This window comes from Gorilla gorilla, chromosome 2, assembly GCF_029281585.2.
Source record: "Gorilla gorilla gorilla isolate KB3781 chromosome 2, NHGRI_mGorGor1-v2.1_pri, whole genome shotgun sequence".
Taxonomy (NCBI): domain Eukaryota; kingdom Metazoa; phylum Chordata; class Mammalia; order Primates; family Hominidae; genus Gorilla; species Gorilla gorilla.
Window position 1 is genome coordinate 194,969,989 of NC_086017.1, and position 13,889 is coordinate 194,983,877.

At 41.1% G+C, this 13,889-nt stretch overlaps 1 protein-coding gene across 8 annotated transcripts in view; it reads right to left on the reverse strand.

Moving 5' to 3' along the window:
- Positions 1 to 13,889, reverse strand: part of PARL (presenilin associated rhomboid like) — a 58,701-nt gene that overhangs the window by 33,924 nt on the left and 10,888 nt on the right. For all 8 annotated transcript variants that reach the window (XM_019024365.4, XM_055381981.2, XM_019024366.4 and 5 more), the window contains exons 2-4: positions 7,492 to 7,687; positions 6,244 to 6,384; positions 2,378 to 2,426 (exon numbers count right to left, since the gene is read on the reverse strand). In XM_019024365.4, coding sequence (XP_018879910.3) covers positions 2,378 to 2,426; positions 6,244 to 6,384; positions 7,492 to 7,687 — 386 coding nt within the window. The remainder of the gene's footprint in view (positions 1 to 2,377; positions 2,427 to 6,243; positions 6,385 to 7,491; positions 7,688 to 13,889) is intronic.

The window sequence follows — 13,889 nt, forward strand, 5'->3', positions numbered from 1 at the left end:
CACTATTACTAGAATAATTATTTCCTACAAGAAAAGTCTGAGGTGACACAAGACAGTTCAAATGGCATTTCCTGAGGTTAAAGTCACTTGGATAATCTAACAATAAAGATTTAAGACCTGCAGCAAGACCATTCACATTTATGTTGTTCAAAGCAGCTTACATTCAAGTTGCAAGACAGATCACAAGCATCTCTCTCTACTGCTACGCTCTTCATGCCAAATGGCTGATTTGATTTCAAAAAAGAAAAAGACTAGGGGGAAAGAATTCTGATTTTAATTACCTCTAGCTTCTTTGAAGAAAGTATTCACCAGCATGAGAAAAGGTTTTAAACTCTGATGCTAGGCTTCTTCATGTTAAATGGCATAAAATCATGACCATCTTCAAAGAATGTGAGGTATAAACTAACAGTGAAATGCTTTGAAAATAGTGAAGGCAAAACCTTGCCACCCTAAAGAAATCTTAATTTCGTTACTTTTTTTTTTTTTTTTTGAGACAGAGTCTCGCTCTGTCGTCCAGGCTGGAGTGCATGGCGCAATCTTAGCTCACTGCAACCTCTGCCTTCCAGGTTCAAGCAATTCTGCTTCAGCCTCCCTAGTAGCTGGGATTAACAGGTGTGCACCACCACGCCCAGCTAATTTTTTGTATTTTTAGTAGAGATGGGGTTTCACCGTGTTGGCCAGGCTGGTCTCTGACTCCTGACCTCAAGTGATCCGCCCACCTCGGCCTCCCAAAGTGCTGGGATTACAGGCTAAGCCACTGCACCCAGCCTCGTTACTTTCATAAAAGAAGCAAGCAAACAAAATACATTAATCTAGTGGAAACAGATGTGCTACTAAAGAGCTATCTTTGAAGTAATCATTTTAAGATGTCACTGACCTATCAATTCTATGGTCTTAGTTATGGCAACACTGAAAAATCTCAATCCCTTGGTTAAGATTCCACTCAACATTCATTCACTCAACAGATTTTAACTGAGTGCCCTTACTGTGTACATGATATATGCTAGGTGCTGTCACAAAATGAAAGATGTCATTGTTGTCCTCCAGATGCTTATACTGCCCTCAAGGATGTTACACATACAATTACATAAGGCACACTGCATTACCAATGATAAAAACTGCAATGAGTTCAGAAAAAAAGAAAGCACTTCCTAAAGGAAGCAATGTCTGAACCATAAGCCTGAAAGCTCCATCGGGTTCCAATAAAGTCAGAAAAATTAAGCCTTCCAGAGAGAACAGTTTGAATGAAGAAAGATAAACATCCTTTCTCCACTTAAGTACAGAAAATTAAGAGTACAAAATAAGTCTTAAATGCTTAAGTCTAATCAAATTTGAGCAAAAGCAATATTTTGCAATTCTCTAGAAATAATTTTTTCTTTTCTATGCAATCGTTAAAAAACTTAAAAAAAATTTTTTTGTTTTTGAGAGTCTCATCTGTCACCCAGGTTGGAGTGTAATAGTAGGACCACAGCTCACTGCAACCTCTGCCTCCCAGGTTCAAAATTCTCCTGCTTCAGCCTCCCAAGTAGCTGGGACCCCAGGCACGCACCACCACACCTGGCTAATCTTTTGTATCTTTGGTAGAGATGGGGTTTCGTCATGTTGCCCGAGCTGGCCTCGAACTCCTGAGCTCAAGGAATCCGCCCACCTTGGCCTCCCAAATTTCTGGGATTACAGGCATGAGCCACTCTTCCTGGCAAAAATCTATTTTCAAGTTTCTCAAATAACTGACTCCATGAAATATTGCAGAGGTGTTACCTTGAAGAGCCAAATCTGTCTTTCCATAACAATTTACAAAGAAAAAAAGTTATCATGGTGACATGCATGTCATGCTTACATTTAAACGGGGTTTTATAAATAGCATGGAGGAGAATAGCGAAAACTGGTTTTCGAATGGACAGACTTGGGTTTTGAAACTCAGCTCTATTGCTTACTAGCAGTTTGACTTTCAAAAGTTCCTTCTCTGAAAGCCAGTTTCCTTATCTGTAAAAAGGGAGACAACTACTCTGTAAGCAACTCCAAGTAGGGACAGAATGTATATTACAGCATCCTGAATACAGAAGGTACTTAATGTTTCCATTAGTTTCTTTAATAAGGGAAGTAATAATTAATAAGCTATTCCACAAGCTGGAATTCTACAACAAAACTGATCAATCAGTATCATACTAAATCAAAATTAGAAAGTAACTGACCCAGAGCATCATGTAAACCTTTATACCTCACCACTTTATATACTATTACATTAGCCTATCGGTACAGAGACTGTCTTCTAAACCACTGGTGAGCATGGTACAAGAGCCATTGCTTGTGACATACTGTACCTTTTGGTTTGATTTCTCTTCCCTTGAATGGTTAAAACGTGTAAGCTAACACAAACCTGTCACAGTCCGCTGGCCATCACTTAGGTTATTCCACCACTTGTTAATCTAAAACAGACGGAAAATTGCATCACCATATGTGAGAAATTTCAGGCTACAAAAACGAAAAACCAGAAGAAAATGCCTCGCACATAAGAGGAATTCCTCTTCTGCAAAAATCACTGGTGGTCACAGACATAATAAATACGTGGTGGAGTGGAAAAGGCACGTGTTTTATAGTCAGGCAGCCCACATTCTCCACACAGAACCAACCACTGGATAGCTCTGGAACCTCAGACAATTATTTCTAAACTTCAGTTTCTTGACACATGAAATGGGACAATAATAGGTACCCAGCAGTGTTATCACAAGGAATAACAATAATGTAAAGCCCCTAGCACACTCGCAGATACAGACAGGTACCAAGGAAGTGATTATTCATACCAAGGTCTTATGTTTTAAAATTCTGAGAATATTGTCTACTAAATTGCACTTTTTTAAAGATATAGTAATGGTACTGGAGTGTAATAAAAAGAGGAGGGTCCTAATTTTTCAGGGATACATGTTGAAAATTTTATGCATGAAATACGTCTAGAATTTGCTTTACAATAATACAAGGGTGGAAAGGGAAGGGAAAAAAAGGGAAATAGATGAAAAAAAAAATTGGCCCTGTCTTGGGGAACACTGAAGCTGGACGATAATGATTCATCATACTATTCTCTCTACATTTGTATCTGCTTGAAATTTTCCATGATTAAAGTTTTAAAATAAAAAATATATTCTAACTATGAAATTGAACCAGATTTTGTTATTAAAAGAAAAAATCCAAGGTAAAAGAAACTACAGATTAGTATGTATAATTCCATTTATTTTCTTTTTTTTTCTTTTTAAGAGACAGGGTCCCCCTGTGTTGCCAAGGCTGGTCTTGAACTCCTGGGCTGAAGCAATCCTCCCACCTCAGTCTCCCAAGGTGCTGGGATTACAGATGTGAGCCGCCCCGGCCGATTCCATTTCTATAATTATAATTGCACTGTGTATGAACTCCCAGAACTTCATGTATAGTGGCACGAAAGGGGTTCCCAGGACTTTCATGTTTCCATGTTAAATTTACATATTGTTTCAAACTTCTTTAATGGGCATAGGTTTTATACATTAAACTTATCATTTAATTATATTATAAACAAATCAATCTTTAAATGAAGATTATGTATACTGTTTGTATCATTTTTCACCATTCTCAAGAACCATTTGGGTACATTTGGATATCAAAATTTCATGTGCAGACATGTGCTGGAAACCTATAGCTTTGTAAGAGATCCAGGATAATGGAATAGGTCAGTTTTACTATCTTCTCAAATACATTGACTGAACAGATGCCGATGGCTAGTTATTGTCATTTTCACCTGCAAATATTATCCACTGTTCTGGCATAAAGCCTCTCTAACACAGATAGGGCTCGTGCTTCTTGAATGTGCCCATGGGAAAACAAGGAGGAATGAATCCCTTTCCCTACTTAGAGAAAACTCAAAACATCGTTAGCAAAAAGAAAATACATGGCTTCCTTCTCAGGCTCTTGCTGGCCAGGATCACACTGTTCCAAGGAAGGGGAAAAGTAAAGATATCAACCTACTCTCCAGATTGGAAGGGCAATGTGTCATAAAAAAAACAGAAGTGCTTGAAAACCAAATGGGCCTGAAACCACATATTAACTAAAATCTCAGTGTTCAATATGTATTGGTGAATAAAAGAAATAAAATATTGGCTGGGCTCGGTGGCTCATGCCTGTAATCCCAGCACTTTCGGAGGTCGAGGTGGGCAGATCACGAGGTCAGGAGATCAAGATCATCCTGGCTAACATGGTGAAACCCCGTCTCTACCAAAAATACAAAAAATTAGCCGGGCGTGGTGGCGGGCACCTGTAGTCCCAGCTACTCGGGAGACTGAGGCAGGAGAATGGTGTGAACCCGGGAGGCGGAGCTTGCAGTGAGCAGAGATCGCGCCACTGCACTCCAGCCTGGGCAATGAGCGAGACTCTGTCTCAAAAGGAAAAAAAAAAAAAAAAGAAATAAAATACATGTTTTATCTAAAAGCAAACATTTTTAAGAAATCAGTTAAGAAAGAGGGCCATCGACTTGCATATAAAGTAAATGAAAAGCTCTAAAAGCTCCATATTTTTTTTTCCCCCGTATTTCATCTCAAGCACAGTTAGAGACACTCAACAGCAGGCATTTACCACAGGTGTGTAAATATCATGTCACTGAGAAACGTTTAAAACTCCTCTTGGGGCCAGGCACAGTGGCTCACACTTGTGAAATTCCAGCACTTTGGGAGGCCAAGGTGGGAGATCACTTGAGGCCAGGAGTTTGAGACCAGCCTGGGCAACAAAGTGAGACTCCTGTCTCCACAAAAAATGAAATAATTGGCCCAGCATGGTGGCACATGCCTGTAGTCCCAGCTACTCAGGAGACTGAGGCAGGAGGACTGCTCAAGCCCAGGAGTTTGAGGCTTCAGTGAGCTATGATCCCATTACTGCACTGAGGCCTAGGTGACAGAGTGGGACGCTGTCTCTTAGAAAAAAAAAAAAAAATCACTTGCTAGCTCTATCCCTAAGGCATGTATATTTTGAAAAATTCCCTGCAGTTCAAATACGTACTCTAAAGCCAGGGTCCCCCACACCCCGGCTGCTGACCACTAGTGGTCCGTGGCCTGTTAGGAACTGGGCCACACAGCAGGAGGTGAGCAGTGGGAGAACATTACCACCAGAGCTCTGCCTCCTGTCAGATCAGTGGCTGCATAAGATTCTCACATGAATGCAAACCCTACTGTGAGGTGCACATGCGAGGGATCTAGGTGGCACGCTCCTTATGAGAATCTAATGCCTGATGATCTGAGGTGGAACAGTTTCATCCCATAACCATCTGCACCCCTGCAACCCCGACCTGTGGAAAAACTGTCTTGCACAAAACCAGTCCCTGGTACCAAAAAGGTTGGTGACTGCTGCTCTAAAGCAATCCATCAAGGTGATCCAAGTAAAACAGCGGCCTTTAAACTTTTGTAGAGCTGAGATCCACTGAGATCCTTAAACTTTAGTAGAGCTGAGACATCCTCCACGCAGAAGCATTAACAACTATTAACATTAATTTCTTTTTCTTTTTTTTTGAGACGAGTTCTCGCTCTGTCGCCCAGGCTGGAGTGCAGTGGCACAATCTCGTCTCACTGCAACCTCTGCCTCTTGGGTTCAAGCGATTCTCCTGCCTCAGCTTCATGAGTAGCTGGGGCCACAGGCATGCACCACCACACCTGGCTAATTTTTGTGTTTTCAGTAGAGATGGGATTTCACTATGTTGGCCAGGCTGGTCTCCAGCTCCTGACTGCCTTGGCCTCCCAAAGTGCTAGGATTATAGACTTGAGCCGCTGTGCCCGGCCAACGTTAACATTTTTAACAACTATCCGTGGTGATTTTTGATGCATGTGGGTAGAGGGACAGAATTCTGGAACACTGTTAAGTACAACACCAGACATATAAAACAGTAATCAATACTTACTGTGAAGAATATTAAGTGCACTGACTTGACATCTATTAATCTGATGTTGCCATTAACTAAAAGCACTTCATAAATAACCAGGCTTCAAAACTTGGGATTACCAGTACAGTAACTACAGTCAACTATAATCTATAGTATATTTCAAAATAGCTAGTGGAGAACAATTCAAATACACCTAGCATAAAGATAAATGTTTAAGGTGATAGATATTCAATTACTCGGATTTCATTATTACACATTATGTGAATGCATCATGTACACTGAAAACATGTGCATCTATTAAGTATCAGTTTTTTAAAACCGTGATTAACTAGAAGAAAGAAAGCAGTGTTTATCTTTACCTCCTTTCTGAAGTCTCCTTCTTTTTGTGGTCTTATGCTATCCAACCAATCAGCTTTTATACCATCAAAATAACTCTGGACCCTGGATTTCAGTGATTCATATTGCCAAATAGCAGCTGATCCAAATGCACAGCCTGTAAACTATATAAAATTAGATATATTACAAAATAGATTTAAGAGGGAAATAGATCTATACATTATTTCCAAGGAGAATTCTTCACTGTCATTGCTTTTTACAAACCAACAGAAGGGAATACTTGGCACAGTGAAACCTAATAAGTGAAAAGGGCTTTTTTTTTTTCTTTTTGAGATGGAGTTTCACTCTTGTCTCCCAGGCTAGACTGTAATGGTGCGATATGGGCTCACTGCAACCTCTGCCTGCCAGGTTCAAGTGATTCTCCTGCCTCAGCCTCTGGAGTAGCTAGGATTACAGGTACCTGCCTCCAGGCCCGGCTAATTTTTGCATTTTTAGTAGAGACGGGGTTTCATCGTGTTGGCCAGAGGGGTCTCGAACTCCTGACCTCAGGTGATCCACCCACCTTGGCCTCCAGTGCTGGGATTACAGGCGTGAGCCACTGTGCCTGGCCAAAAAGGACATTTTATTGTTTCCCATTGTATTAACTTCACAATACCCTGGGGCCTGTTTCCAGCTATAAATCCTCAAATAAAACTGAAAATACCAACTTAGCACCGCTTGAAATGCTGTACCAAACAAGGCCCATATGTTTATTCTCTAGGGCTTACATAAGTAAGCCAGAATTTAATAATAAAAGCAATTTTTAAGTTCAGACTCTAGGCTGGGCGCAGTGGCTCACTCCTGTAATCCCAGAACTTTGGGAGGCCAAGGCGGACGGATCATGAGGTCAGGAGATCGAGACCATCCTGGCTAACAAGGTGAAACCCCGTCTCTACTAAAAATACAAAAAATTAGCCAGGCATGGTGGCCAGCGCCTACAGTCCCAGCTACTTGGGAAGCTGAGGCAGGAGAATGGTGTGAACCCAGGAGGCGGAGCTTGCAGTGAGCCGAGATCGCGCCACTGCACTCCAACCTGGGCGACAGAGTGAGACTCCGTCTCAAAAAAAAAAAAAAAAAAAAAAATTCAGACTCTATAATTAGAATTCATGAGCCCAGCTCCTTTTGATCCCCCCCTCCACCTGTCCTTACTTTAAGGGAGCCCAAACTGGACAAAGTACTTTAACACTGCATTTGTAGCAAGGTAGGTAACTCCTAGCAAAGTGAGCTCTTACCCCAACAGTAAAAAATAAAGGTTTTATGAGACTCCTTATAGGATAGGGAGAAGGATAAAAGACTGTTTCTTCCACAGGAGGAATCAAAGCACTTCTCTTGTATGCTTCACCACTTGTCCCTGTGTCTGATCTTCGAGGTTCAACCTTCCTGGGTGCTTTTCTGAATCCGCATTTTTGTTGAATAAAGAAGTTAAACCTATGGGGCAAAAATAACAGATGAGAAACACAGTGGCGTCTTGCAAACATCAACTTCTATGAACCTCCACTTGGCCTGCATCATCACCATCTCAATTTATTCTCACTCTACAGTCCAAAAACAGCCAAGACTCCTACTCTCAGACAGAATTCAAAGTCACAAAATTCAACCTTTCTGGAAAAGGTGACACACAAACTACAGCAACTTCAGAGGATACTACTTTGGGCTATTACTTTCTATCAGTCAACAAAATAATTTGTATCCATCCTCCACACAGAAAGAATCTGAAGACCTGGTAAAAAGCTAGAGAACTCTAAATTGTGAGTTTCTTTTTTTTTTTTTTTTTTTTTTTTGAGACAGGGTCTCCCTCCCACTGTCGCCCAGGCTAGAGTACGATTACTCCCTCCCTCTGTCGCTCAGTGGTACGATCATGGCTCACTGCAGCCTCCACGTCTCAGGCTCAAGCAATCCTCCTGCCTCAGCCTCCCAAGTAGCTGGGACAACAAGCGTAGGCTGCCACATTGTTAATTTTTGTAACTTTTGTAGAGATGGGGTTCTGCCATGTTGCCCAAACTAGTCTTGAACACTTGGGCTCACACAATCCTCCTGCCATGGCTTCCCAAGGCGCTAGGACTACAGGCATGAGCCATGGTGCCCCACCAGTTGTCAGTTTCAGTCAGAATGACTTCTGGTTTTTTGTTTAAAGTTTGGTCAATTTCTGGAACAAATATTTAAATGTATTGTCCTTGAAGCCACTCCAAATTCAATAATTATTTTCTTTTCTAAGTATTGCCCATTATAAATTAAAACACTCTTCTCACCTCTTCCCTTTATTTCACTGTTTTGGGGACATCCACCAAATTATTTGTGAGCTGTTACCCCAACAGTAAAAAAAAATTTTGTTGAGTCTTTACAGCTTGACCTCCTCAAAATATCTGACACTACTGATCATGCCTCCTAGTCCTAGCTTCTGTAACAGCATTTCCTACTCTTCAAATTCATCTTTAACTCCCAGTATCTTCCCCTTTTCCTCTACCCCATTCAAACTCAACCCATATAAATTCTTGAAACAGTCTTCTTTTTCTTTTGTAAAACTGTAACTTTCCCAGGTCACAAAGTAAAGATCCCTTTCTGTTTGTATCCTGAACATATTATCCCTTCTTATTATTATTTTGAGACAGAGTCTTATTCTGCCACCCAGGCTGGAGTACAATGACATAATCTTGGCTCACTGCAACCTCTGCCTCCCAGATGCAAGTGATTCTCCTGCCTCAGCGTCCCTAGTAGCTGGGATTATAGGCACCCACCACCACACCTGGCTAATTTTTGTATTTTTAGTAGATATGGGGTTTCACCATGTTGGTCAGGCTGGTCTCGAACTCCTGACCTCAGGTGATCCACCCGCATTGGCCTCCCAAAGTGCTAGGATTACAGGCATGAGCCACTGCGCCTGGCTATCCCTTATTATTATAAGAGATAATAATGTATATTATTATTATTAAGGGATATTATAATATCCCTTCTAGAAGGGATAGTATGTTCAAAGATATTATATATATAACGAATAATATTCAGGGAGGAATATCATAACATACTATCCCTTCTACTAGCCTCAAAGCTCCTCAAAAGCAGAGCTCGGGTAGGTCTTTTGTCTTTGTATCCCAGCCCCTAAAACAAGCTATTTGGTTGAACTTTTGTGACCTGAATGACTTCTAAGCACGTACATCATTCAAATTTATTTTAGTCCTAACCTGAACTTTCTACTCCAGTATTTCCAACTCTATACTGAATAATGCTACTTGGATATGCTCCCCATTACTTTAAAACCAATATATTCAAAATAGAATTAACTCATTCTCCTCTACAAACACCTCCATTTTCTGACGTACTCTTTCAATAAGACCAGAGTTCTCTCAGTTACTGAGGTTAAAAATCTAGGCTAGGGGCCGGGCACAGTGGCTCACACCTGTAATCCCAGCACTTTGGGAGGCTGAGGCAGGTGGATCACGAGGTCAGGAGTTTGAGACCAGCCTGGCCAATATGGTGAAACCTCGTCTCCACTAAAAATACAAAAATTAGCCAGGTGTGGTGGTGCACACCTGTAGAGTCCCAGCTACTCGGGAGGCTGAGGCAGAAGAATCGCGTGAACCTGGGAGGCAGAGGTTGCAGTGAGCCGAGACTGTGCCACTGCATTCCAGCCTGGGAGACAAAGCGACACTCCATCTCAAAAAAAAAAAAAAAAAAATCTAGGCTGGGCACAGCGACTCACACCTGTAATCCCAGCATTTTGGGAGGCTGAGGCAGGCAGATCACCTAAGGTCAGGAGTTCAAGACCAGTCTGGCCAACACTGGGAAACCCTGTCTCTACTAAGAATACAAAAATTAGCTGGGCGTGATGGTGTACACCTGTAATCTCAGCTACTCGCGAGGCTGACACACGAGAAGTGCTTGAATCCGGGAAGTGGAGGTTGCAGTGAGCCAAGATCACACCACTGCACTCCAGCATAGGTGACAGAGTAAGACCCTGTCTCAAAAAAAAAAAAAAAAAATCTAGAAGTCATTTTGGAGTTATCTTTCCTTTATGCTTATTCAATTAAAAGCCAACGCTATCAAAAATACTTTTAAAATTCCTAGTCTAGTCCCTTATCTCATGCCTGGATCATGGCAACACTTTCCTTAACTTCAAACACTTTAACCTGTTGCATGTTCTTCTGGCCTCACATTGCTTTTCCTCAACATTCTATAGTTTCTCAAATGTCCTCTCAGAGGGCCAAAAATCTCTTCCTAATTCTAATGCAACTCCTTAGCTCATCCCTTCTGGCCTGGAATACGCCACCATTTCCTAGCAGATCTCCTTGCTTCCAGTACTGCCCCACTCCAAGTGCATCCTTCACATTGTATTAAGCACAAATGTAATGTTCCCTTGCTTTAAACCCCACAATAACTTTTCATCACCCCATCAAACTCAGCACACATCCCTTCAATCCGACCCCTTCCTCTTGCCACTTCCTCCCTCTGCCACCTCAAATCCTCTCTATACCTGTCATACTGACTTTCTTGCAGTTCCTATGATCTGCTTTGCTCTCTTAACTACGACAGTGCTACTCATATTTTGGTATATACTTCCCTTTAACTTTTTTGGGCCCTTCAGATTTCAGTTAATATATCTCCTCCTCCAGGAAGTCTTCCCTAGCTGCCCCAGGCTGGGTACTTCTCTCCTTTGCACTTCTAGAGTTCCAAAGCAGTTTTTTAATACTTATCTCCACTACTGCCCACGCCCCCATTAGATTACAGTTTTATATTCATTGTATCTCTATCACCAAGTCTAGTCCCTAATAAAAGGTCAATAATTATCTGTCAGAATAAAAAAGGGATCAAAAAATGGTTAAGCTTTATTCTGAGTAACTCAAAGTAAGGTGGTACTATACTCAAAGTAAGGTGGTACTATACTCAAAGTAAGGTGGTACTATACTCAAAGTAAGGTGGTACTATACTCAAAGTAAGGTGGTACTATATTCAAAGTAAGGTGGTACTATATTCAAAGTAAGGTGGTACTATTCAATAAGATAAGGAAAATTGGAAGCCTCAAAATAGGCAACTGGGAGGTAAGAGACGAACAATTCCAGCTGGGGTACTGTTTAAAATGATTGCAGTCATGGCAGCTTCATTCCTCTAGCTAAAAACTGAAACTTAAATTTCCATTAACAGGAGAAATTCTGTGGTATATTCATATAATGGAATATTACACTTGGCCAAAAAAAAAAAAAAAAAGGCTGGGGGGGGTGGGGAAGAACTAATCATACATCATGGATAACTCTCAAAAACACTTTTGGCAAAAGAAGTCAAATACAAAAGAGTACATGATATGTGATTCTGTGACTTCCATTGCTAAGAAGCTGACAGACACTAACCTGTAGTGATAAATATTAGATGAGCGATTGCCTGGAATGGGTGGGGCTTGACAGGAAAGGAGCAAGAGGAAACTTGCTGGGATGATGGCCATCTTTATCTTGATTTAGGTGATAGTCACACAGGTGTATACCTTAATCAGAATGCACTGGCTGTATATTTAATACTTACACATTTTACTGTGTGTAAACTATATCTCAATAAAGTATTTTAAAGAATGCTCATAGGACCATCCAGGTGGAGGTATCTTAATAGGCATTTTGGAAATAAATGAAACTCAGAATAATAGTATAGCTGCTACTACTATTACTTGCCTAGAATGCATTTTTTTTTTTTGAGATGGAGTTTCGCTCTTGTTGCCCAGGCTGGCATGCAATGGCGTGATCTCAGCTCACTGCAACCTCCACTTCCCAGGTACAAGCGATTCTCCTGTCTCAGCCTCCCAAGTAGCTCGGATTACAGGCATGCACCGCCACACCTGGCTAATTTTTTTGTATTTAGTAGAGACGAGGTTTTACCACGTTAGTCAGGCTGGTCGCGAACTCCTGACCTCAGATGATCCACCCGCCTCAGCCTCCCAAAGTGCTGGGATTACAGGCATGTGCCACCATGCCTGGCCTAAGAATGCCCTTTCTCTTCAACACTGAGTCCACTCAATTCAACTCAGAAATCACAGTGAGGAAAGTGATTATAAAGTAATTTGACTTGAGATTTTAATTTCAGAATTTATACTTCCAAATAAGTGATATTACTTTCAAAGAAATCTATTACAGAAAAAGCAGAAAAGGTTTGAGTAAGTTCATCTATTTTGGAAAGTTATAAACTTAGGCAACCAATGGTACTGTTGCTCTAAATGGCTCTTAACTCCCTTCAGAGCCTGCTACCAGTCTTACGAATATCCTTTAGCAAACTCTGTTGAATAGCTAATCCCAAATCTATTTCCAACCCTTTCCCCTTGCCTGCTTTTTCTGTAATAGGAAATATCTTCACTTTTCCAGGCTCCCCTAGAGCTAGTGGTAACCATATCACACAGGATTACAGCCACATGAAACATAAGAATTTTTCAGGAGCCCCTTGGAAAGGTTTTGCTTACCTGATAAAAATGGACAGGTCACTGATGTCAAGCATGCCCCCTTCTTTCTGCCTTAAATAAGAATATAATGCCTAGAGACGAGGCAGTCATCTCAAATGCCAAGAGAAAGGCCAAGGGATTCAGACACTAACCTTGACATTTTTGAGCCACTGAGCAAAGACACTAGCCACTTACCTCCCATCATCCTATATTTGATAAATAACTCTCCTTCTTATTTAAACAACCACCAGTTTATTTACTGCCAAATGTATTCCTGGTATAATTTTTAAAGTGGTAGATGTTAACTTTTTGCAACTGGATTTGATTTAAAGATCCCAAAGTAACCTGGAGATAGGTCTAGTAAGTAAAGTTGCAATTAATTAATCAAAACAAGTAATGCCACTTTGGGCCAAAACAAAGGTGTATCATAAAGTAACAGGAATATATTTACCATAAAGATGACAAGTTGACAGCCGTGCATGGTAGCTCACGCCTGTAATCCCAGCACTTTGGGAGGCTGGGGTGGGAGGATCACCTGAGGTCAAGAGTTCGAGACCAGCTTGGCCAACATGGTGAAACTCCATCTCTGCTAAAAATACAAAACTTAGCTGGGCGTGGTGGTGCACGCCTGTATTTTGATTACAGGCGTGGTGGCACATGCCTGTAATCCCAGCTACTCAGGAAGCTAAGGCAGGAGAATCTCTAGAACCCAGGAGGCAGAGGTTGCAGTGAGGCGAGATCGCGCCACTGCACTCCAATGTGAGAGCTCCTGAGTGACAGAGCAAGACTCCGTCTCAAAAAAAAAAATTAATTAATTAATTAAAGATGGCAAGTTGTAACCCAGTAATCTTGGTTCCTAGCATTTGTCATGTACTGGACTGAGAAATACAAAGGATAAGAAATACAAAGGATTTGTATTTCCAACAGCTTAATACTACACAATCAATTCTAATAAAAAATTACTTCTACCTGTTACCAATTCACTTAAAATTTTGAAGCACAAGTTTTAAAAGGAACATAAACACGCTAGGTTGGGAATCTGGACTTGAAGCAAAGCCAGACCTTTTTGCCTAAAATATATACCTTGAGGATCTCACCAGAAGTGTGCGTCAAGCTGAGGACATTAAGAGTACATTACACAAGTTGGCCCCAGGGTTAAGTTCAGAACTTATCAGTAGGTACACATACTGAATACATCACACACAGGCATACCTCGATTTA